Here is a 26947-nt window from a genome sequence, read left to right as displayed (position 1 = left end):
GCTTCTCCACACCAAGAACTCAGGAAGTCGGCTGATTCAGCTCCATCTCCGCAACCCTGAATCAGGCGGAAACCCCACCTTACCATCCGAGGGATCTCCCCGAACCGTCCGGTACCCGAACTACCGAACATCGGCGCCGTCTGTGGGGACACCTAAATGGACTTCCTACTGGGCCCTGTAGAGCCTGGCGGTGGGGCCGAGCCCAGGGGGCAGCCTCCGTGGCTTCCTCCCGGGAGCGCACGAGGTCCCCCCTATGACGACCCGAGCCGTCTTCACGATCCCAAGAGAGACGCCCTTTGGGGAAACAAGCAGCGATAGCGCCAGAATAATGCAGAAATTGCGTCATAGGGTGCAGAACCTGGAACGCCAGCTGGCAAATTGGGAGCATCGTCAACAATCTCCCGAACCAAACTATTCCCGATCTTTTGAGAGACATGGAAGAACTCCTCAGAGAAGTCGCTCCCAGTGCACGCCCAGCCCATGATCTGAATCTGAAAGTATCCGGGAGGACAGGGAACGCCCAAGAAAATGGCGTGACCCCGTGACCCCGTGATATATACCCGGCTTGAAGGGAGACGCGCCACTGAGCGAGATCGGGAAGACGACGGAGAAAGGCCGAGGAGAACGCGACGACCCGTGATAATGGGCGCAACCCCATTTCATCATTCCGTCCTCGAGGCCCGGCTACCAAAGCACTTTGATAAGCCAACGAACATGAGGTACGATGGAACTCAAGACCCACATGAGCATCTAACGGCCTTTGAGGCCAGAATGAACTTGGAGGGGGTAGGCGACGAGGTGAGGTGTCACGCCTTCCCGGTCACTCTAGCAGAACCTGCGATATGGTGGTTTAACAGCCTCCCTCAGGGTTCTGTTGCAAAATTTTCGGATATTAAACGCACTTTCTTGGCCTAATTTACCACCCGCATTGCAAAGGCGAAACACCCGGTCAACCTACTTGGGGTGACAAAGAGGTCCGGAGAGCCGACCAGAAAATACTTGGACAGGTTCAACGACGAATGTTTGGAGATTGACGGCCTAACCGATTCGGTGGCCAGTCTGTGCTTGACGAATGGACTTTTGAATGATGATTTCAGGAAGCATCTCACCACGAAGCCGGTGTGAACGATGCAGGAAATCCAAAGCGTGGCTAGAGAATATATCAACGATGAATAAGTCAGTCAAGTGGTGGCTGCCAACAAGCGGCAGCCTGCCTACAATCAACCTCGGCAGCACAATGGCAGGAAAAGGCTGAAGGAGCACGCCAGAGACGGCGGGCCGACCAAAACATTCAAGTCGTTTCCCCGAGTCAGGAAATTCACCAACTACACACCCCCTCGCCGTCCCCATCGTAGAAGTTTATCAACAGATAGCTGAGAAGAAAATTCTGTTGAAGCCTCGACCTCTAAAGGACAGAACCGGGGGGAACAAGGACCTTTATTGTGACTATCACAAGGGGTATGGACACAAAACACAAGATTGTTTTGACCTAAAGGACGCACTAGAGCAAGTAATCCGGGATGAAAAACTAGCCGAATTCTCCCACCTCATCAAGGAGCCAAGGAGACGAGATCGCGACCGCAAAGGAGAAGACAAGAGCCGCGCAGTGAAGCGACGTCAAGATCCAGAGGACAACAAGCACGGGCTTACCATAAACATTGTAGTAGGGAGAGACGCGGCTCCAAGGTCAAGATCGGCACACAAGAAGGACGCCAAAGTCCTGGCAGTCTCCTCATCCCCCACTCGAGGCTCCAAGAGGTTTCCGTCCATATCATTCGGTCCGGAGGACCAGTGGTTTGATGAGGTCGCGAGAAACCCCCCCAAGGTCATCACGGCCAGAATGGGAACCGGCTTGATTAAGCGGATCCTCGTAGACACCGGCGCCGACTCAAATATCATGTTCCGCAACGTGTTCGATGCTTTGGGTATCCGGGATGCCGATTTAAGGACTCACCAGCACAGTGTAGTAGGGTTGGGCGACCACTTTATCAAGCCCGACGAGATAATCTCCCTACCGGTCTCCGTAGGATTAGGACAGGGGAGATGGTCAGTAATGGCGGAGTTCGTGGTTCTGCGAGACTCCACGGCCTACAACGTCATCCTGGAAAGAAAGACTATCAATGATCTCAGGGCAGTGATCAGTACAAAGATGTTGATAATGAAGTTCATCGCTGCGGACGGATCTGTGGGATCCATAAAGGGAGACTTGCAAACGGCAGTCTCTCCTTAAGGAAGAAATCCAAAGAGGCGTCGGGAGTGTTCCTTGCCGACCTGGACGCTAGGGTCGACGACAAGCCTAGACCCGAGCCGGAAGGGAACTTAGAAAGGTTCAGGGTTGGCGACACAGAGGAGAAGTTCACCTTCGTGAACAAAAACCTCCCACACAACCTGAAGGAACCTCTAAGGGAAATGGTCAGGGCTAACAGCGACCTATTTGCTTGGACGCCAGCTGACATGTCGGGGATAGACCCCAGCTCATGTCACATCACTTAGCCGTCAAGGCGGAAGCCAAACCGGTGGCTCAGAGCAGAAGGAAAATGTCACAAGAAAGAATAGAGGAGGTGGCCAGGTAGACGGCCAGCCTCCTTGAAGCGGGATTTATCTGGGAACTCGACTACTCGACTTGACTGTCGAACGTAGTTCTAGTGAGAAAGCACAATGGAAAATGGAGGATGTGCGTGGATTATTCCGATCTTAACAAAGCATGTCCCAAGGACTCCTACCCCCTACCCAACATTGATGCGCTCATCGACGCGGCGGCGGGATATCAGTATCTGAGCTTTATGGATGCTTATTCTGGCTACAATCAGATACCAATGCACCGGCCAGACGAAGAGAAAACATCGTTCTTAACGCCGGGGAGAATATACTGCGACAAGATGATGCCGTTCGGACTGAAGAACGCTAGGGCCACATACCAAAGGTTAATGAACAAGATATTCAGCAACCTCAAAGGCAAAACGGTGGAAGTATACGTGGATGATATCCTTGCAAAGGCCACCCGACCTGAGGACCTCCTAAGCAACCTAGAAAATGTGTTCGCTTCCCTCTGACAACACGGCATGAGGCTCAATCCGCTTAAGTGTGCCTTTGCAATGGAAGCGGGAAAATTCTTGGGGTTTATGATAACTTAGAGAAGGGTGGAGGCCAACCCTGAAAAGTGTCAAGCAATACTCCAAGTGAAGAGCCTAGGGTGCGTCAAAGACGTTCAGAGGTTGTCGGGAAGGCTCACCGCACTGTCCCGCTTCCTCGGGGCGTCGGCTGCGAAAGCTCTGCCGTTTTTCAACCTGATGAGGAAGGGGATAGCGTTTGAATGGACCCCGGCGTGTGAAGAAGCATTCAAGCATTTCAAGGAGATTCTTACAACGCCGCCTGTTCTCGGGAAGCCCAAGGACGGAGAACCACTATACCTGTACTTGGCCATAACTGATGAAGCGATGGCGGCAGTCTTAGTGCAAGAAGAAGGAAAGATCCAACAACTAATCTATTTTGTGAGCAAAGCACTGCAAGGAGCAGAATTAAGATACAGCAAATTAGAGAAGTTGGCACTTGCGCTCCTCACCTCTTCCCGTAGATTGCGACAATACTTCCAAGGTCATCAAGTGATCGTGAGGACAGACCAGGGAATCCGCCAGGTACTCCAGAAACCCGACTTAGCGGGAAGAATGTTGACCTGGGCTATCGGGCTATCTCAATACGACTTGCAGTATTAACTCAGGCACGCGATCAAAGCGCAGGCCATGGCCGACTTTCTGGTAGAAGTAATAGGAGACCCAACTGAGCATACGGTGGAAGCTCCTTGTAGACGGAGCCTCCAACCAGACGTTCAGCGGAGCCGGGATAATCTTGGAAAGCTCGACCGGAGTCATTTATGAACAGTCGATCAAGTTTGAGTTCCCAGTGTCAAACAATCAAGTGGAGTACGAGGCCCTTCTAGGAGGCTTAATCTTGGCTAAAGAAGTCGGGGCCACAAGACTAGAAGTGTGCAGCGAATCGCAGGTTGTTACTTCTCAGATCAATGGGACCTACCAAGCCAGAGACTCACTGTTACAGAAGTATCTGGAGAAGGTCAAAGGGTTAAGCAAACAATTCGAGGAGGTCACAATCCAACACGTCCCGAGAGAAAGGAACACACAAGCAGACCTTCTATCCAAGCTAGTAAGCACAAAACCAGGGACTGGCAACCGATCTCTCATTCAAGGTTTGATAAAGGAACCAGCGGTGGTCTTGCAGCTGACCCAATCAGAACCCTCTTGGATGGACCTGATCATTGATTTTCTAGAGAAGGCAAGGCTCCCCAGCTACGAGAAGGTGGCCAAAATGATAAGGCGAGAAGCGGCCAAGTATGCAATCATACAGGGGCAGTTGTTTAAAAAAGGACTAAGCCAACCACTGCTGAAATGCTTGCGCCCCGACCAAACGGAGTACATCCTTCGGGAAGTCCACGAAGGATGCTGCGGTCATTACATCGGAGGGAAAGCCCTAGCTAGGAAGCTCATCAGAGCCGGATACTACTGGCCCTCCATGATGGCAGACTCTAAGAAGTTCGTGAGAAGGTGCAAGAGATGTTAGGAAAACTCCAACTTTCACAAACCACTAGCAGCTGAACTCAGCCTCCTCACAGCTTCCCGACCTTTCGCACAATGGGGAATTGACCTACTAGGACCCTTTCCGGTCGGACCAGGACAAGTTAAGTACCTAATAGTGGCAATTGATTATTACACAAAGTGGGTAGAGGCAGAGCCGTTGGCCAGCATATCCTAGACAATTGTCGAAAGTTCATGTGGAGGCACGTAATAGCAAGATTCGAAATCCCGGAAGTCGTGATCTTAGATAACGGGACTCAGCTCGTTGATAAAAAATTCAGAGAATTCCTGGCCAGATTGGGCATAAAGCAAAAGTTCTCGTCAGTTGATCAACCTCAAACCAACGGACAAGTAGAGGCCGCGAACAAGGTCATCTTACAAGGCCTAAAGAAGTAACTTGACCAAAAGAAAGGAGCGTGGGCAGACGAGCTAGCCTCAGTTCTCTGGTCCTACTACACAACTCAATAGTCAGCCACCGGGAAAACACCTTTCCGACTCACCTATGGGGTGGATGCTATGATACCCGTGGAAATTGGTGAGCCGCGCCCGCAACTACTATTAGGGGGAATTGAAGAGGTCGTGGAAAAGGACTTGGTGGATGAGGCCAGGGAGATGACCCATTTATCAGAAACATCCCTAAAGCAAAGAATGACATTACGTTACAATGCCAAGGTGCTCAAGAGAGAGTTCGAGCGGGATGACCTGGTCCTAAGGAGCAACGATTTTGGGGTCCCGACTCCTGGGGAAGGAAAGCTGACGGCTAACTGGGAAGGCCCTTACAGGGTGAAAGAGGTGATTGGTAAAGGGTGCTTACAAGTTGGAAAGACTCGACGGCAAGGAAGTCTCGAGAACGTGGAATGCGGGTAACTTAAGAAAACCCAAGTTGCCAGGCTCAGTAAAACCCAAGTTGCTTTACCATTAAGTAATTTACTTTGTCAAATACTTATTGTCGTTATAAGCCTGACCAACTGCCAATTAATGTTTAGTTGTGATTAAATTCATTTTTCCTTTTTTATATCCTATGTTAACAATTTTCTTATGATAAGTGATAACAGCGTCGACAGAACGGTAACCCGGGACTAATCACCCCGGGAACCACCAAAATTAACACCATAATAAACGGCTATAGCAACGACGAAGCCACGGCTCGGGTTCGTCAAGTTACCAACATCAACAAAACGGTAATAAAATAGAACAAAAGTGCATTACCGACTAAGTGATGAAAAAACAACTGTCATAAGCCAACCAAACGGCTACCGTATTTAGAACTACAAGGTCCAGAGCGTAAAATGACAAAGTTCAAAAAACTACACAACAAAATTCACAAAACCATAAAATTACAAAATTCATACAAGAGTATAAAGATCACTTCTTCGGCATATCGACAATCTTGCCGTCCTTAATAGTCTTGAAGATCCCAATTGCCGAAGTGTCAAAGTCAGGGGCCACGAGCTTCACCTGGGCTTTAAGAGCCTTTTCAGTCATGAATATGACGTTTTTCCCTTGCTTCACGGTCTCCTTATACTTCTTCTTAGATTCAGCAGCCTCAGCTTGTGCAGCCTTAGGCGGCCTCGTCGCGCTATTTCTCCAATGCAACCACCCGACCCTGAGCAGCATTGAGTTGACCCTCCAAGGCCAGCTTTCGCTCGGTTAGACGGGAAACGGCTACATCAGAAGTCTTCAATTTCTCCTCAGTGACCCTGGCCTTCTCCTCGGCAGCTTTGAGCTTTTTATCGGCGCTAGACAGCTGCTCCCGAAGGGATTCAACTTCAACCTTAAATTTATTATTAGATTGAACAGAAGACTCGAGTTTCCTTTGAACGGACTGCGCCCCCGCCAGAGCAAACTCTGCCTTCTTCGCTATGGCTGCCCCGCCAAGCAAGATCCCCACCGTGGAAGAAGTCCTCCGTGCCGGGAAGCAGTTGGACATCAATAAAGTTTCCGGCATCAAAGTTTCTCTCCATCACAGTGAGGACTCCTTCGAGGCTAGAGGACGACCTCTTCCTCTTCGGGTTGTTTACAACTATCACTTCATCGTCCTCGAATTGTGGTTGAGAGGTCGAACCCTCGCCGGTACCAACAACTTCAGCTTGGGTAGGAGAGACATGTGTCTCGATAGCGTTATGGGGCGTCACCTCGGCAGCACGGGGGAAGGCATCGCCTGGTTCTCGACATTTTTTGGGGGGGACCTCCTGGTTCTCACTGGCCGATTCTTCGTCGCTATTGCCAGCCAAAAAGGTGTTGTACAAAGCGTCAAGTCGTGTTACCTCGGCAGACATTCCCACTACAACAAAACAACGAGACATGTTAGTCGTGAGGTCGGCATAGCAAATTAATGCAACAGAGATAAAGAAACATAAGACATTCAAGTTAAAGCCACTCACAAATATAATTTCTAGCGACGTCTCGATTACCCATGAAGAGATGGGGATTAACATGGTTTTTCCCAAAAACAGCCAACAACACGTTGGCAATTTTCTTATTCTCATGGGACATCCCCTTATAAGTCACTTTAGTGAAAGCGTTGGCTCCCACCCCGAAGCTCCAATACGTCGGGATACGGTGTTCCCCCTCCAATGTCAACCAGAAGGGGTGACGACCTCTAGCGGGGCGAACCTTAAAGTATTTGTCTTTGAACCCATGATAAGAATCCTCGAACAAGCCGAATATCCTCCGACCCTGGACAGATCAGAAGGACATAAAGCCTTTCTTTGCTTTCCCCTCTTTGGAAGGGTTCGTCAAGGTGAAAAGAAAGAGGAACATGTCGACAGAGACCGGAATATCCAAGTACTCGCACACCATCTCGAAATAACGGATGGAAGCCCAACTGGTTGGATGCAACTGAGATGGCGCTACACTACACCGGTTGAGCAGCGCCATTTGGAAAGGAGAGAAAGGGATCCGAACCCCCAACTAGGTAAACATGGATTTGTAAAACCAAATCCAGTCGGCAACTCGGGGAGAGTGCAGGTTTAGCTCGTATATCCGCTCGTGAGCGGCCGGGACGTAAACCACATAATTGGCTTCCTCGTCAGTCCCGCCGCATAGGTACTCGGCTTGACAGAACTCGGTCAGCTCCTCCTCGCCCATCTGGTTAGGGGTCTCCTTTACATCAGAGGTCACCCAGACATACCGGTCGTACGCCCTTTCAACGGGAACCCGGGCAACAAGACGTTCGGCCATACCTACAGTGGGGGCACCACTCAGTTAGTCTAAGTTACCGGGAGGTCGAAGGAAGCCCAGAAGCTACATCTTGCCTACCCCATTGCCACAATCAAACAAGGAACGCATCTATGGCTAAAAAAAATCCTAAAAGGCATCAAAATGGAATGGTAACCCCCCTAGCGCGCCTACCTAACACTAACAAGTTTGACATGGAAAACAGTATGCATGCAAAAATGAAGCAAGAAAACTAATGGCATGAATAGTGAAGCAAATCAATGAAAATTGAAACTGATAAATCAAACTTACCAAAGGTGTTTGTGTTGATCTGGAAAGACAAGAAAGGCGAACGCAAGCAAACCAGAGATTCGCAACAGAAAATAGGAGAGTGGAGAAGGTAGGTGCAGAAAGAGTGGGGGAATGAAGGCGAAACTGAATGAAAAACGTAGAAACCAACTCAAGAAGCGCAAAAGACAGGGGCATAGCGGTCTTTTCATGTGGGATTTTGAATAGCCATTATGAGAATTAAATGTCTAGCGTGGAGAACGAGGCTACAAAGGTATCCCCGGCAACGAACAGGCTCACACGCGCACGAGGCGCGTCCTCTCTACAGGCAACCGAGTACTCATCAACGACCCTCAAGGAGGAAAGCGGAACGCACCACCAGCGACGGTCGCGGCCACAGCTAGTGCGTTGGGGGCACTGTTACGGCCCAGCCCAGCTAGGCATATCGGTCGTCCAACCTGACGTCGTCGTGACCCACTCGAAACAGGTCGACGTGCCTGGTGATGAATGGATTTTTGACAGTTTAGAATTTCACTAATAAAATCTCGTTGTAAAGTATAGTTTCTAAACCAAACAATAATCCTTTCATACAAAAAGTTGTTTGTCACTAGTACAAACCCCTAAAATTTATAAACCGAAGTATTCAAACCTCGGGTCGTTCTCCCTAGGATTTACAATAAAGTGTCTTGTTATGGGTTGTGAGTTATATTTGGGGTTCTTAAGATTTTAGACAAGAAATATAAATGGCAATGAAAATAAACTAACAACTAGCAAAGCTCTTGGCAAGATATGAGAACTAGAAGTCCTATCCTAGTTATCCTCCTCAATTGTGATGACAAATTGTCCATCGCTCCCACTTAGTTAACCTCTAACCATGGAGGAAAGTCAAGTGGATGAATCAATTTGATTCCTCAAGTCCTATTCAACTCCTAAAGGAAAGACTAGCTTTAGAGGCATTCAAATCAATTAGCAACTTCTAATTATCAATCAACAAAGGAATTAGATAACTCAAGAGTCACTAATTACTCTACCTAGGCCAAGAGGAACAAAACCTACACTAAAATCCAACCAAGCATTCCATCAAACACTTGGAAGGCACAAAAGAAAAGCATAGTAATTTGAGAACAAGAATAGAATCTAACAACAATTATTGCAAAGAATTAACAACAACAATCAAGGAAATCACAATTATCATGAATTACCTCAAATTGCATTATTGAAAGAAAACAAAGGAACAACAATCTATCTAAAACAAAATGAAGAATTACAATTATTAAAGCACATAACTAGAAAGAGGAGGAGGAGAAGATTAAGAATTGGTAAAGGAAAAGTGAATCAAAGCATGAATTAAACCTAGATCTAAGAAGAAAGATTAACCTAAACCTAATCCTAATTCTAGAGAGAAGTGAGAGCTTCTCTCTCTAAAACTAACTCTAAACTAATCCTAATTATGCTATATGCTAGATTGATTAGATTGATTGATGCCTTCCCCTTAATCCTTCATCCTTTTATTCCTTTCTCCTAGCAATTGGCGCCAAAATGGGTTCAGAAACCCTCTCAAATTGCCAGGCACGTGTTGCATTAATGAAGTCATGTGCTGTCATCGACGCGTGCGTGCACGGTACGCGTGCGCGTCCCTGGTCGATTCTGCAATGTGCGCGCAGGCGCTTTGTGCGCGTGCGCGTGCTTGGCTGACTTTGCTTCTTTGACTTTTTATGCTTCTCTCCACTTGTATGCTTCCTTCCTTGCTTCCTTTGATCCATGCCTAGCCTATTTCAATCCTGGAATTACTAGCAAACACATCAAGGCATCTTATGGAATCAAGGAGAAATTAGAATTCATCAAAATAAGGCTTAAAAAGCATGTTTTTACACTTAAGCATAAATATGGGAGAGATAACAAAACCATGCTAATTCATAGGCTAAATGTGAAAAAAGGTTATCAAAATACTCTAAATTCAATACAAGATAAACCGTCAAATTGGTTGATGGTGAGAGAGGGAGGTTGGCCGTGCGGTGGTGGCGACGGCGCTGCTGCAGCGGCGGTTGAGGGTGAGAAGAAGAAGAAGATGAAAATGGTGAGGGGGAAGAGAGAGTGCGCGACTGCGCAATGCTCTTCGCGTATTAGGGTTATCCCTTTTTTTGAATCGACGCGAGCGCGCACCCTACGCGTCCGCGTACATTGAGAAAACTTGGGACCCACGCGTGAGCGTGCAGTGCGCTCAAGCGTGGATTGGCAGATTATGCAACGGCGCGTGCGCGTACAGCGCGCGCATGCGTACATGTGGTTGGGCCTGAGGCTTAAAGTGGGCTTGACGCACGCCCAACTCTCGGGGCAAAAGCCTAGAGTGGCGGCAGCATATAAGGGACGCGGGCGCGGCAAGTGCGCGTCCGCGTATGTTGGTAATTTGTGATGAGGCGCGCTAGCGCGACGCGTGCGCTTGCGTCTATTCCTCCTTTAGGCATATGGGCTTGCACGCGGCAAGTGCGCGTCCGCGCAAATCGAGTTGGGCTGGGGGCTTAAAGTTGGCCCAGATCCGGCTCAACTCTCTGGGGCTTGGCTCAAAAAAATTGCAGCAGCAGATCGACGCGGGCGCGGCAGGTGCGCATCCGCGTGAACTTTCATGTTCTCATAATCTGCGCGCACGCACGTAGTGCGCGTCAGCGTGAGTCAGGTTGGGCTCATGGCATAGTGGTTGCCCAAAAGAGGCCCAACTCTCTGGAATGTGGGTGGTGGTGCATCCGCACAGGGACGCGTGCGCGTACATCGTGCGCGCGCGTCCACCCCCCTTTATATATATATATATATATATATATATATATATATATTACCCTTTAAGCAGAAAAATTGGGCTCAGGTGCTCCCTATGCTACTCACAACTCTTTATTCAATCAACCATCATACAATTCACAAAAAAATGCAATTTGATATTATTCATCTACTACTAAACACAACATACACGTGACTAAGCTAACAATTAAGTTGTACAAACAAATTTATATGAAACATCTACCTACAATGGTAACTCGAATCACTTATTAAGCAAATTTAAAAGAGAGTGGAAAGAGTTTACCATGGTGGGGTGTCTCCCACCTAGCACTTTTAGTTTAAGTCCTTAAGTTGGACATGTTGAGGTGCTTATTGTCATGGTGGCTTATGTTTGTACTCATCCTTGAATCTCAAAGGATCCATGCTTCTCAATTGGTTAACAGAATTTCAAACCATTTCCATCAAGCTTGGGCAAAGTTCTACCCAAGATATGAGTCCCCATAGTTGGTCTTCACATAGCGAACCGGGATCCCATATTTTATCCTCACACCCGTCTTTAATTTGATCTTCATACTTTTTCTTTCCGGGTGGTTGACGTATAGAATTCTCTTTAGCACACCTAGCCTTCTGTCGAGACCCATGCGAAGTGGTATTCTTTCAATCATCGTTCCTATACCTTGAAGCTTTGACCTTAATGAGCCTAATTCCTAACTTGCAACCACTACACAACTCTCTTATGCTTTTAACTCCACAAAGAGCTCTAAGTTGACCATCATTTTCAATTAAACCATATTCAAGTGAGAAAGTGAAGCTTAGGGATGAGAGTTTTACCCACTTGAATGTTGTGATGGATGGTGACTTGGGAAGGGAGACCTCCCCACACTTAGACAATGCAAGGTCTACTTCCTTGTGCTCTTCTTTGTGTATTTCCACCTCTTTGCGAGCTTCCTCGATTTCAACCTTTCCCCTTTTATCACATGGCTTGGTGTTGTCTTCAAGAACTTCATCTTGCCTAATGGGAGGTGAGTCAATTTTAGATAGGAATTCATTGATGAATGAATCCATCTCTTGATCAACCTCTTCATATTCTTCAACTTCAATATACACCATGCCAATGTTTTCCTCATGGTAGCTCTCTTTTGATTCACTCTCTTCTTCATTGTTCACCAAGGGTATGGGAGGTTGTGCACATTCTTTTATAATTTCAACTTCATGTTCATGGGAGAGGATTCCATTGTAAAGAGAAATTCATCCATGATTGAATCCATCTCTTGATAAGCCTCTTCCAAGTCTCCAACGATGACATGCCTTGAAGGTTGCGCACCCTCCTCAACATCAATATCAAGCTTCTCGGAAGAGTTCTCCGTGATGCTACATTCCCATGGACTTTCAACATCTCCTAAATCTTCAACCACTTCTTCCTTTTCTTCAATGATCATAGGCTCCTCCAAATGTTCTAACACAAAATTTGACTCCTCCTTTTCTACCGGATTTTCCAATTTCTCCTTCATACTTTGCTCTTCTTTTGACCTTTCACATGTGGTCACGGAATTACCTTGAGTCTTCAAACATTGGTGGGCTAAAGTATGCACCACCTTGGTCAAATTGGTCATAAACTCAAGTGTATCCCGCTTCATGGCTTCTTGTCCTTGAAGTAACAAAGTGAGATGATCGTCTATTGGGGTTTGGGGTGAGTAAGAAGGTTCATTATTTTGGAGAGAGGGTTCATAATGGGAAGGTGGTTCTTCTTGGTAAGGTTGTGGAGATTGTGTGTATTGAGGTGGTTCTTGGGAGTAATCTTGATAGGGTTGTGGTAGTTCTAAGGGTTCTTGCTCAAAATGGTCATAAGAATATGGCATGAATGATTGGTCATATGGTGGATATGGATCATAGGAAGGTGCTTGATGTGGAAAGGCTTGTGAGTATGGTTGAGGTTCATGTTGAGGATGAGATTCATAGGCATATGATGGTGGTTGTTGAGTGTCACAAGAAGAGTCATCATAGCCATTTAAATTGACATGCATTAGGATGGAAATTATACCTATAAGTATCCGGAGGTTGTTGCCAATAGGAGTGATCAATTCCTTGAGGCTCCTCCCATCTTTGTTGGTTCCATCCATGGTACATGTTGCCATTAAAGTCCCTATTTCCTACAACACAATTAGAACCAAACTCAAAGCCAAAGTGAGAGTTAATAGTGGAAAAACAAAAATAAAACTAACAAAATCTAGTAAACAAGCAAAAGACAAACTATTTACACTATTCACATATGTACAATAACCAATAACATAACACCATTGCAAATCCCCGGCAACGGCGCCATTTTGATGAATGGATTTTTGACGGTTTAGAATTTCACTAATGAAATCTCGTTGTAAAGTATAGTTTCTAAACTAAACAATAATCCTTTCATACAAAAAGTTGTTTGTCACTAGTACAAACCCCTAAAATTTATAAACCGAAGTATTCAAACCTCGGATCGTTCTCCCTAGGATTTACAATAAAGTGTCTTGTTATGGGTTGTGAGTTATATTTGGGGTTCTTAAGATTTTAGACAAGAAATATAAATGGCAAAGAAAATAAACTAACAACTAGCAAAGCTCTTGGCAAGATATGAGAACTAGAAGTCCTATCCTAGTTATCCTCCTCAATTGTGATGACAAATTGTCCATCGCTCCCACTTAGTTAACCTCTAACCATGGAGGAAAGTCAAGTGGATGAATCAATTTGATTCCTCAAGTCTTAATCAACTCCTAAAGGAAAGACTAGCTTTAGAGGCATTCAAATCAATTAGCAACTTCTAATTATCAATCAACAAAGGAATTAGATAACTCAAGAGTCACTAATTACTCTACCTAGGCCAAGAGGAACAAAACCTACACTAAAATCCAACCAAGCATTCCATCAAACACTTGGAAGGCACAAAAGAAAAGCATAGTAATTTGAGAACAAGAATAGAATCTAACAACAATTATTGCAAAGAATTAACAACAACAATCAAGGAAATCACAATTATCATGAATTACCTCAAATTGCATTATTGAAAGAAAACAAAGGAACAACAATCTATCCAAAACAAAATGAAGAATTACAATTATTAAAGCACATAACTAGAAAGAGGAGGAGGAGAAGATTAAGAATTGGTAAAGGAAAAGTGAATCAAAGCATGAATTAAACCTAGATCTAAGAAGAAAGATTAACCTAAACCTAATCCTAATTCTAGAGAGAAGTGAGAGCTTCTCTCTCTAAAACTAACTCTAAACTAATCCTAATTATGCTATATGCTAGATTGATTAGATTGATTGATGCCTTCCCCTTAATCCTTCATCCTTTTATTCCTTTCTCCTAGCAATTGGCGCCAAAATGGGTTCAGAAACCCTCTCAAATCGCCAGGCACGTGTTGCATTAATGGAGTCATGTGCTGTTATCGACGCGTGCGCGCACGGTACACGTGCGCGCACGGTACGCGTGCGCGTCCCTGGTCGATTCTGCAATGTGCGCGCAGGCGCTTTGTGCGCGTGCGCGTGCTTGGCTGACTTTGCTTCTTTGACTTTTTATGCTTCTCTCCACTTGTATGCTTCCTTCCTTGCTTCCTTTGATCCATGCCTAGCCTATTTCAATCCTGGAATTACTAGCAAACACATCAAGGCATCTTATGGAATTAAGGAGAAATTAGAATTCATCAAAATAAGGCTTAAAAAGCATGTTTTTACACTTAAGCATAAATATGGGAGAGATAACAAAACCATGCTAATTCATAGGCTAAATGTGACAAAAGGTTATCAAAATACTCTAAATTCAATACAAGATAAACCGTCAAATTGGGGTTTATCACCTGGCCCGTCCGGAAGACGACCCGGCCACGCACCCTCGGTGCTAGTTGTGTGACAGCTAGCAAGGGAAAGCTTCGCGGAAGGCAGGTCTGCCCGTGCGGGGCCCACCTCTGACACAGTATATATGGGGAGGGTCCTACCTCTCCCCCAAGGTACGTCATCACAACTTTTCTCCCTTACCACCTGTACACCACACTGACTTGGGCGTCAGAGTGTCTTTGCAGGTGACACTCCCTCTCCACACCAAGAAATCGGGAAGTCGGCTGATCCAACTCCATCTCCGCAACCCTGAACCAGGCGAAAACCCCACCTTACCATCCGAGGAATAGCCCCGAACCGTCCGATATCCGAACTACCGAATAATTATAAATTAGTTAAGTTGTTTACTTTTTGACTAATCACCTCTTGGTTCCGTATACTTTCCTTTCTAAAAATTAAAAATTTAAAAAAATCAATTCAACGCTCGCAAATTATATATTTTTTTTAAATATTTTGTTTCGATAAGTTTATTTTTTCAAAAAAAATTACAATTCGCTCCGCAAATTATACATTTGAAAAATAAACAAACCCCTCCCTCTCCCCGGTGCAATTTCCTTTTTCTCCCATATTATAAAAAATTCTCAAGATTTTTTTTTTTAAGATTTTACCTGTTAACCAACCATAAACAAACTTTGATGACATTCCATTTTTTCATTCTTTGAAATCTTTTTAGATCTTTAAACTTGAGCTAAAACCACATGTAAACAAACTTTAAGATAAACATAAACAAACTTTGATGACATTCCATTTTTTTAATTTTCGAAATCTTTTTAAAACTTTAAATTTTAGCTAAAGACACATGTAAAAAAACTTTAAGATAAAGTGCAAAACGTAATTGTGTTTTATGAATGTTTTTTTAGAGGATTTTTTAGTTTATGTTTAGTTTATTTTATTGTTATAATTTGTTAAAAAATTTGATTTAATTCTGATTTGTTAAGTAGTATTTTTAAAAAGTTTAAATTTAAATTAAATCTAATCTAATTCAATAAAGATCAAATCTGATTTAAATTAAATTATTTTTAGAAATTTAAATTTAAATTAGATATATAAAAAGATTTAGTTCATTTTTAGGTTGATTTACTAGAATTTGGAGTGACAAATGAAAAAATCTGTCCCGTCCTTTTAAAAACCCGTCATTTGGCGGATTGGCCTGTCTCGCTCTACCTAGTGAGATGATCTTGAATTCTTATCCCGTCTCACTTAACGATGGACTGACATGTTGGTCTGTCAAATCTTTTTTTATATAAATTATTAAATATTAAATAATATATATAATTTCACAATCATTTTATTAAATTTTTAATTTCTAGAGATATAAAAAAATTATAATTTTTAAATTCACAAACATTAAAATTTATATAATCATAAATATATAATAAATATAATTATTAACCAAATTTTTTGAAACAAAATAATAAAATTAATATTATTCAAAGCAAAACAAACATTGTCCAAAACATATAATTAAATATCTTTAAATTTATAATCAATCAAACATAAAACATAATTTAAAATATAACTTAGAACATTTTCAATTATCATCTTCATCTTCTTGTAAACTAATAACATCATAGAAATTTATAAAAAAAGGGTTATGACAAAAAAAACGTCTGACCCGAGAAAAGCCGTCCCACCATGCCAATGTCTGTCAAAATCCACGAATTAAGTGGTGGGGAGTTAGCCAGACCTTTTAAATTTAACAGGCTCAAATTTTTAATTCAGTCCATCTTTTTTAGTGAGTTATGTAGTTTGGTCTAACAAATTTTGTCATCCCTAACTAGGAGTTTATTTAAAGATTTTTTGTTACTTATTTTAAATTAATTTTTATGAATATTTTAAAAAGAAAACTTAGGTGTAAATACGAAAAATAAAACAATTCTCTTAATTGTTACGTCTAAAAATCAAATTAAAATAAAGGAGTCTTTTCTTAAATTTTTCAACTTATTTTGGGTACCGTTCTATATCTTCTAGTGATCTAGTCCCTTGAAATGTTTAAAATTTTTATTTTCCTTATAATTCCCGCATTTTTGTCCTCTAGTGTGTATTGATTATACAAAGTGAATGGCAAAACATAAATTGTGTTTTATGATGTTTCCACAAGATAACTTCTGTCAACGAAGCACATGAAATAGAAAACTGTAACCATTAAGTATTTATTTGGATGAACTTTTAATAAAAAATTTTATTAAAATTATTTAAAAAATAAAATTATTTTATATTTAATTTAAATATTTTGTATAAAAAAGTTTATTTATCAGTTATATTTAAGTACAATAATATAAAAATATTATTTTATATTTTTATTTTTATTATTAAAAATTTATAAACAAACTAAAAAATAAAAAATATATTTTTATTTAAAAAATATTTTTCTATTAACTTAATGAATTCTAAACCAACACTAAAAACGATTCGTTTTTTTACTGAGCCATACATCACTATTCTGTTGTGTTTGGCGCACTGAATATAAGAAAAAGACATCAGGTAGCGTTACGCTTAAACAGCAGTACAGCACTAAAACGCTTGATTAATATTCTATATTCTACAATATTAATAACAGCTATTAACGCGGTTTTAAACCCATTCCACTACAATCATGAACAATATTGTGATATCAACAAGGCGCAATCCTAAACCGTACAAAAAGATGTTAATGAAAGCCAACAAATGCTTGACTTGTTGCACATTAATAAAGACAAAATTAGGCTCGTGCTATCAGTTTCAGAATCTCAGCAGCTTCCTTCAATCTCCTCTCTCTGTTATCTTTCATAATTGCGGTAGCACTTCTACCATTTCTGCATTTCACAAAACAAAATAACATGTAACTAATTGAATTAAACTATTTCTCTAAAATCAGATTAGCATGCAATTATTATTTTTTCAATATCCTGACTTTAACAACACCTTTTCTCGTAAACTGCCTTTCTTTTAAGCTCATCAACGAGGTTGTGCAGTCGTTTAAGGAGGGCTGGGGACTTGAACACGGCTTGAACCCCAGAATGAGTTGAACAAATCTTCTTCATAAGTTCAGAGGCAATGAAGTATCCCTCCTCCTTATTCCTGGAACGTGTTACACAAGTTATATTATACACTAAGAAACGGCAAGTATAATCCTAGAACAGATTTCGAAAGGCTAGAAACTTTTGAGGATTGAAACCTTAGTAACTCCATGACAATTATTTGTACAGAGTTGTGTGTTTGGATCAGCACTTCCAGTAGATGAGGGTAGCGCCCAAGATTTCGTAGAGTTGAGAGAGCATGTTTTAGAACCTCCTGATCAGGTATACTCCTGCTGACTGATCGGATAAGCCCCAACAAGGTGTCAATTGCACCTGCAGCCACAAGTTCTTCACAGCATTTCTGAGAATGTTCTGTAGCCATATCTGTGAATGACACATACATGAATCAACAGCAACGAAACAAGAATGTAAAATTTTAAAAGCAATGAAGTAATTGGGCTCTTATAACATTTGTGTTGCCTTTGTATATTGTAAAGTTTTCACTAGATGTAGCACTCACCTAATGTAGAACAAGTATGCAGGACATCACTAAGACTTTTCATGTTAAGTAGCTCTGAAAGCGCTGCCAATAGTCTATTTATGAGACGCTTGCTATCATCTACATTTCTGGCAGACTCTTTCATTCTCAACCGCAAATCAAGTAGTTGCTTTGACTCTCTACGTGCAAGGTAACCTTTCCAGTGGGACTACAAAAATTGTAATTTTTTAAAAAGAGGAAAGAAACGTGAATAAATCAGAACAAATTAATTGAAAAATGATAAACATTGTTGGTAACAATTAAGATGCTGCCATACTTGGATGACAACAATTTGGTGTCTATGAAGAATGGCCTTTCGCCTGGCTATCCATCCACGAATGCAAGATTGAATGGTAATGGCAGAGTTGGTCATATTTTTTTGTGACAAGAACCTTTTCCACCATCGTTGCAATTTCACAACAGAAAACAAGAACAGTTTAAGTTGAATACTGCAACAGCCAACTGGACTTGAAATGGAATCAACAGGAATAGCTGCACGTAGACTGGAAGCACACCCTGCATTGTAATAACAAGAGACGAGAATATAGTATGAAACTGTTAAACAACTCTATCAAGTAACTACTAGCTTTAACTAGAGAGAGAGAGAGAGAGAGAGAGAGAGTAGAAAACACTAGTAATTTGTGAACTGATTACCTAACAGCCGATTTCTAGTTATATGCCCCCTAACAAATCTCTGGATCTCCACTGCAGCATCTTCCTGGAAAACTCAGCACGTAGTAACACACATTAAACACCCACAAGGAAACCAAATTCATAAATAAACAGACAGAATACCATACTTGGATAACAACAATTCGGTGTCTGTAAATATTGGCTTTTCTCCTGGCCATCCACTCACGAGCACAGGACTGGATAATCATGGCAGACTTATTTGCCAATTTATGGAACAAGAGACGCTTCCACCACCGCTGCAGTTTCACAACTGAAGACAACAGTAGTTCAAGTTGAAAACTACAAACTCCAACCGGTCTTGAAATGCAACTAATAGGAATGAGAGCACGTAATGTAGAAGCACCACCTATATCATCAGAGGAGAGATAGGAGTACAGTAAGTAAATGCCAAACTACAACTAAATCCAGCAAAAATTAGCTACACAAAACATGCACTAGTAACCTAATAGCCGATTTCGAGCTAAATCGCCCCTGATAAAACGCTGGATCTCCAACGCAGCATCTTTTTGACAATTGAGAACCTTTTGGCATGCCACGCTTCGTATAATACACTGGATCTTCACTGCAGCATCTCTTTTGAGCAAGAAGTCCCGTTTCACCAGCCAACAACGGCAATGCCTCTATAATTATTCAAAGAAAGTAGAAGTTAATAAAATATTCAACATCACCACCACAAAACACAAGACATTTATCCAAAATTCAGAAAAATCACAAGAATAGCAATTTCACACAATAATGCTATGCATTCTCTGCCCTGCACCAAACTAGAAAGCCGTTCAAATTAAAACCAGGCATAATCAAAAGAATATGAGCCAATGTCTTACTTGAATGTCAACAATGTGATTCTTGCGTGCAAAAGCTTCTTTCCGTGCAATCCATCCACGCAAGAATGCCTGAATGAAAGTAGCTGATCTTGATGTGACTTTTAAGTGCTGTAAAGCCTTCACACATCTCCACATTCGGAAATAAGATTGAACTTTTATGGTAGCTTCAACATGATTTAAAAATCTTTTTCTTAACAACCACCTACGGAAATTACTTTGAATTTTAGTTGCAAGAAGATGCTGCTTCTGGCAGGTTGACTTGTAGCATCTGTAATTCTTCCAAGCAAGCTGAATAGTAACAGCTGCATTTGTATGAAGATCAAGTGTAATGTTCTGTTGGGCTAAATTCATAGCTTTCTCTTTTAGATCAAGCTCAAAAATATATCTATATCGTGCCATCCAACCACGGACAAATTTCTGAATAGTAATGGCAGCAGTCACAGGATCTAGTGTCCTGACAGAAGGACATCTACTGCATCGTTGCTGCTGCCTGCAATAGAGCCAACTCCTCACAGCTTGCTGTATTAGCTTTGCAGATCTCTTCAGCCTCACTAAAGAATGCCTATGAACAAAAAGCATGGTATATCTCCTATACGTTTGAGAATGCCTCAATACGTCTGCCAGAGTGAATAAGGATAAAACACCAATAAGTGACTGGCCAAAATACAAATAAATGTTTGATACTAGTTGATAAAGTATATACCACATGAAAAGTCACAGGCTTGACTGGTGGTGTATGCTACACAGACCAACTCCTGCCTTGCCCTCATCCATGCTCTGAAAACCGTTTGCAAAAAGGTGACAGCATTTATCATCGTCTGAAACTTACGACGAGTGATAAATCCCCGGAAACGTGATTGTATTACTTTTGCAGCATATTCTGAAAAGATTGGGTAGCGATTGTCACCAAGAGAAAATACACATCAAGAAGACTTGCGTTGCAAGAAAATAGAACAGGTGAACAAGCAACAATATGCAAAACTGGAAATGAACTAACTATGCTTTCCATGTCAAACACTCAAATCAAAGAAGTCTATACTTCCCAGTCCAAAAAAAAAATATTAGCCTAAGTTTCTAAGCCTTCTTCAAGTCCAGCGAAATTGAATCTATTTAAGGAAAGGATGATGAATGAACTACCTATTACCATTCTGAGAAATTTCAGGAACAAGTATCTATGAAGAAACAAACCAATGAACCTTTTGAGCGTTACAACAGGAGTAAACGAATGAATGGTGACATAGTAGCAACGTAAAGAACCGTGTAGTCATGTTTCGTTACCCCTTTTAGTATCGGTGCCGGATTCAATGGTCCTGGATCTCTGCAAATTAGAAAAATCTGGTTTCCTGATACAGTTTCTTTCAGCCATATCCTGCCACCAAGCCTGGATGGCCTTGAATTTTCTTGAAGCATCTATCATGATAATCACAATAATTTGATCAAAGATTTATATAAAATACAATAAACAACCACCACAGAATATAGAAAGATAAGTAAATATTGATATCTTCAATAAGGTTCTAAAATTGCTTTGGACACTGTTTCTTACTCAGCCAACTAACATGCAATGAAAGAACTACAAATCTGAGGATCATCTATATTTAACATTAGTTGATGTTATTTTCTTACCTCTGTTCTTGATACTAGAGTTGTCTGAATCCAACTTATACAGAGACCGCATGGATTGTTCCATTAGTAGTTTATTTATATAAAACAAGAAATATAAATAAATCCAAAGCATACAAACAAAAAGGTCACACAATTAGAGAGAAAACAAGGAACCTTCATTGCCTTGTACATATGAATCATCTGGATTTTGTACTGATTCAGAACTTGAAAGGCACTGCACCATCCTCAAATGTCTGCGGTTTGCACTTTGGCAATCATAGCCTAGGAGCTTATGGAAATTTAATTGATCCTGGAAAGAAACAAAGAAAGGGAAAAGGAATGCATCACTTTGACAAATCCCAGAGAAGAACAATAATAAGATCCATAATCGTTGTTCCATTTTACCACATTTTTCTTGACAAATAATTGACTTGCTAGGAAGACCAACAATATCACCACACTTCGATCACTGCAAGCACCATTATATTGAAGTAGCTCACTTATCTGAAGTACCTGTAGAATAAAATTCCCAAATTGCTTATATCACCTTCTGGTTTACAGTTAATATTCATGCATGAATAAGTAAACTTTTTCCCCTTTAGGTTAGACTAGCACAATATTTGTGGATTTTTAGATACCAAAGTTATCCATCGAATGTTAGATATGCAAAAACTGAATCTTTGACCCTCACAAAAGGAAGTCCTTTGGGCAAACTTTTATAACATGAACTTGCAAAGTAAATTTAACACAATTATAGAATAAGAATATATAAGTTTTTATTGATGTCAGCTGAATGGGGTTTTCAATGTGTATAAATTGGGGTACTATTACCTCTGGAAAATTCCCAAGTATTGTAGTCAACTTCTGGGATAATATAAAATTGTACAATGCATCTGAGTATTCATCAACTGACATTACTGATGCCTTGTTACTTTTCATATTAACTTCCTGCAAAAAGCATAAAATATCAACTTAATGAAGAAAAGATCACCCATGTTCCGCAGCAACCTAAACATGTTCAAGACCTTCAATGAGCAGGAATTATGAAATTCCTTCTGGAAGTAATAATCAAGTAAGCACCAGATAGCTTTGCCATCAACAAGGGAATGAAAACTGTCAATTCCACAACCATAATTTTCAGAAACGGCCTGCAGAAAAGAATTGAGACAAGGTGAATTCGAAGGTATCACAAAATTAAACATTATTATTTAAGTGTATATCACCATCTCACAAAGTTCAATTGCATGATCTGATTCTCATGCAAGGGGATAGAAATAGATATGAAATATTACCGGATGAACTTGTGAACAAGATAACCAAAATGTAATGAATCTAGAAAATTGTCACCCCTTTCTCTAATCAGTCCCTACGAGTTCTCATATGATACTGTAGTTTTGAATGGTGTAATAATTAGTAGAAAAAAGCATTAAGCCAAGAAAAATGGTTAATAAGTAGAGAGTAGGAGTCTCCTATTCGGTTTCCAAACAAAATTATATGGGATATATGAAGGTATCCTATGATGGTACCTGAATCCAATTCAATAGCATCTCCAGAGAAGTCGAATTTGCACTGTTTATGAGATCCTGGGACATGAAGTAATAATAAAATTTTAAGAATAATTAAACATCAGCTTAAAGATAAATACAGCAAAGAAGTGCTAGTTCATAACAAATTCAAAACATGAAACTGATACCATGCCGATTCCCCGAATTTTGGAAATTTCCCCCACCAAACTTGTTTTGTCAACCAAAAGCGGTAGCTGCATGCCATATGACATGGAAAATTACATTGGTGTTTCAGTTTAGACTTTCATAGTTGTAAATTCTCAGCAAATAAAATTATGGAAATTTAATGAACCAGGTATAACAGAACTGCTACCTGCAAGTGAACAAACATATTCCAGAGCAAGGAAAGTGTAAGTTCTTTATCACCACTAACAATGTCATCGGCTAAAATCATCATGCCATCTTCATCATGTAGGGACACACTAGCTTGTTTAAGATATTGAAGGGCAAGAACACAGTTTGCTAAATTTCTCTTAGGAGTATCTGAGGGAACTACAATTTTCTGTCAATACAATGATGATGCATCATTTTTCATAACCAATGGCATTATCCATAGCGCAACAGCATTGGAAGTTTCAAATAAGCCAATACAATTTCCAACATATAGAGTGAGTAAAATTAAATCCGACTAACCATCAGGATAGAGGGATTATGTTGCAAGAGCTGAATAGCCCGACACAGTTTCACTCCATCTTGGAGATCAACGAATAAATCTCTGACACTGAAATCATATCCAACAAGATGACCCTACAAAATCACAGAGCAGTAAGATAAAACAAAATAACACATCTTGAAGTCAATATAACAACCATAATCACACTAATCAATTGTGGCCCCGAAACATTAAAGTGCTGCATCTATTATAATCATATAATGCACCCAAATGATGTTGCCCCCATGCAGGTGGAAGTGCAAGTGCCACATACACAACCCCGGTAGCAGACAACTTCACAATCAGACAAAAAAAGCATTGCATTTGGAAGAATATCTCACCTGTTGATGAGATACTTTGTAACCTAAAATCAACAAGTGTGCTAAAAGGTTTCCTTCTCCATGCATTACATCAGATGATAGAAATTCTAATTTCCAACCAAAAAGAGAGAAAGGTCAACCTACAATGAAAACACCCGTTACAGATATATCAATAGAAATGCAACCAAAGCATCCAAGAGGACTTGCCATGAATCAGTTGACTACTCGATCTAATCCAAGACTCTGCTCTGAATAATAAAGGGGAACCCCCATCTAATCCGTCGATGCCATACTCAAGCGGGAGGCAACTTTTACATTTAGCTTTATCCAAGAAAAGCACAAGCAGTAGTATCCTCTTCAAAATGACATTCCCCAAATTCTCATAGTACCCTGCCCTATACACGCCTTCAACCATTTTGTTATAAGAGAATGCTTTAGCTAGACCCTCATGTGAAAAGAATAGCTTGTCAATGAGCATTTTCAGATACTTGACATCTTGATCAGAATCAGCATCTTCACTTGACAGCAAGGAATCACCACCGAAAATTATATACAGTCCAATTCGCAGCCAAATTGGATTAAAACACATAAGGATTCCTATGGCCTTATCTTTCAACCCAACATCCGTTACTATAGGGCAATGTGCCTTCATGTTCAGCCTTCCGCCATCAATTGTCTGAGAAACAAAGAAGCAGAGGAAATTCAGACAAAGCTCATTTGCTTTTCATTCAAAGCCTACTTCATTTGAAGTTAATTACCCCCTTTCTAATGTGTTTCTATTAGCTTATTTGAAGTTCACAACAACTATAATCGAGAGCTTGCTGATAAAACAAACCTTTGTGACTAGACTCATGACTTCAAAAATCTCCTTACAACTCCCAAGGCTCAGATAAACCCTCATTCGCTGCTTCAAATCTTCAAAGCTGCACACATCTTTCAGAGAATCGCTCAAAGAAGAGAACACCAAATTTGGGAGCTCAAGTGCGGCATTCTCATTGCCAGCACGATACTCGTTCCTGGACCATGTCTTTCTCTGCCTCTTGGGAGTTCGCCAAGATGAATCGACCCCAACCGAGATCCCAGGGCCACTGTCCCTCTTTCCCTTGGGGCCTGGCATGGTGGTAGTTCCATTTCCTACGGAGACACCGGAGATGGACAAGTCGCAGCCGCAGGAGGCTGGGTTTTGGAGGAGGAAGTTGAGCCATACGGTGATGGATTTGGCTAGGGATTTAAGGGACTGCTCCTTCTTGACCTGAGCCTTTCTGGAAGATTGTGCCTGCTCAACTTGGAAGGCCTTGAGCTTCCTGGCTGCGGCGGTGACTGATTTCTTCGTGGGAGGAGCAAGGGAGGGGCGACGACGGAAAGCGGAGGCGGAGGAGGAGGAGGAGCGAGGGGTTAATTTGGAGGCAGTGAAGAATTTGGTGTTTGGAGTTTGGACGGTAGGGTTGACGGAGGGGCGTTTGGGGGTTCTGAAGTTGGTGATGTCGTTCAGCAGTGAGGATGAAGATTGGCGAGGGAACGGAGATGGACAAGGAGCTTCGTCGCCATCCATTGTCGGAAACTGGAAAATGTGAGAATGAAAGAAGGTTCCGTTGGGTTCGATCTTTTATTGCTTTTTGAGTTTTGAATTTAAAATCGTGAGTGAGGGCGGGTAAATTCTGGTGGTAGCCGTTGGAGGAGGAGGATTCTATTTGTAGCCGTTCATCTTTTAAGCCCAGTAATGATGTGGATAAATTGGGCCTGTCTGGGCTGAATTGGAGATAGAGTCGGCCCAATAAATATTTTGTGACACGCTAATGGAATCTCATGTTGTAAAAATAATAGTGCATATATGCAACTAAATTGAGTTGATCTGGTGGTTAGTTCATTAATTTATTTAATAAATAATGGAATTTAAATTTTGCATTATGTATGCAGCAAGTAATGCATACAGGGCTATAGGCTAATAATAGTGTGGTAGAGAGAAGCATCAATTTGCACGTTCTATTATTTCTATTTCATAATTAGTTAAATAAACAATAATTAATAGACAGGCCTAATATGATTTTTATTTTGAAAAAATAACTTATTTTTTTTATTTCACCTTTGGATTAATTGAAAAAAACAATAAGAAATTTTCGCAGCTCATTAATTTTTAACTGTTTTTTATATTTGTTAAAATATTTTGATTAAAAATAAATGATAATTAATTTAAAGATATAAATATAATTATTAAATAAAAAATATGAGAGAAAAAATTAGATAAAGAATATTGTAACGTAGTTGAAAGGGTAAAAAATTTGATTATGAATTTATTATTGGTGTTTTAGTTAGAAATGGGTGCAGTGATTGTATTTATAAATTGGTGGTGTCAGGTGAAAGCCTCAACATGCAGGAGACATATTAAATTCGGCACATGGAGACGTGATTGTCACGTGGCGAAGCCTGGTTGCATGAGACTGCAACACATGGGGGGAGGCGTATTACACGTGGCAAACTGTCATTGGCTGATGAATTAACACGTAGGGGCGTGTTGAGTTCTCCCCTCTATATAAGGCAAAGTTCAATATCATTTTCACTGTGAGGAAGAGTGTTCTTTGAATGTGTTGCTAGTGTAATTGAGGGTACCACAAATTTGGTAGTGTATCGCAACGGTGAGATTATACAGAATACTCGTGAAGGAGTGAGGTTTGTGTGTCAGAATCCATTTTCGTTTGTGGTTCCATGTACCATGACGTTGATGAAGCTCCAGAACGGTCTCTATCAAAGCATGGAGAATAGTATGTTGAGGAGAGTGAGCAGTATTTTGTACCAGAATCCGGTTATAGTTTTTTGTGATCTAATACAGTTTGATATTATGAAGATCATTGACGAAGCGAGTATGCAGAATATGTTCTAAATTCACCGGTAGACTCAGATGCGACAGCCACAAATTGAGCTGTATGTTGAGTTTGAAAACATAGAGGTAGATGGGATTCAAAATGATTTAGATATAGAGGATGATAGAGTTATAGTGTACGAAGGAATGAACAGTGATAACGAAGAGGACTTCGAAACCACTTATGAAGCTGACGACGACGATGAGGATGGTGATGTGG

General features: G+C 41.3%; 1 protein-coding gene across 1 annotated transcript; it reads right to left on the bottom strand.

Annotated features, from left to right (window-relative positions):
* Positions 1-17185: 17185 nt before the first annotated feature.
* Positions 17186-25522, bottom strand: LOC112705685 (uncharacterized). The gene is made up of 22 exons (XM_025756597.3): positions 24706-25522; positions 24078-24546; positions 23892-23977; positions 23532-23645; positions 23212-23400; positions 23027-23092; positions 22860-22916; positions 22359-22481; positions 22165-22281; positions 21739-21846; positions 21508-21643; positions 21007-21138; positions 20432-20608; positions 19729-20345; positions 19347-19524; positions 19012-19250; positions 18866-18929; positions 18489-18727; positions 18194-18380; positions 17832-18057; positions 17579-17734; positions 17186-17469 (listed from the first exon to the last, which is right to left on the bottom strand). Exons 1-22 carry the CDS (start codon positions 25420-25422, stop codon positions 17376-17378), a joined length of 4491 nt encoding a protein of 1496 aa, XP_025612382.1. The 5' UTR covers positions 25423-25522; the 3' UTR covers positions 17186-17375.
* Between the last annotated feature and the right edge of the window lie 1425 nt (positions 25523-26947).

Source organism: Arachis hypogaea, chromosome 1, assembly GCF_003086295.3.
Source record: "Arachis hypogaea cultivar Tifrunner chromosome 1, arahy.Tifrunner.gnm2.J5K5, whole genome shotgun sequence".
Lineage (NCBI taxonomy): Eukaryota > Viridiplantae > Streptophyta > Magnoliopsida > Fabales > Fabaceae > Arachis > Arachis hypogaea.
Note: the sequence above shows the minus strand (reverse complement) of the source record. Positions and strands in the feature narration are given on the sequence as shown.

Bases quoted from the DNA above. Each gene is read 5' to 3' on its own strand.
- LOC112705685 (XM_025756597.3), bottom strand. From the start codon at position 25,422: ATGGATGGCGACGAAGCTCCTTGTCCATCTCCGTTCCCTCGCCAATCT. The intron at 23,978-24,077 runs GCAAGTCCTCTT...GTTGGAAATTAG, and splicing joins GAGTAGTCAACTGATTCATG to AATTTCTATCATCTGATGTA. The intron at 23,401-23,531 runs GTTAGTCGGATT...TTGTATTGACAG, and splicing joins ATAATCCCTCTATCCTGATG to AAAATTGTAGTTCCCTCAGA.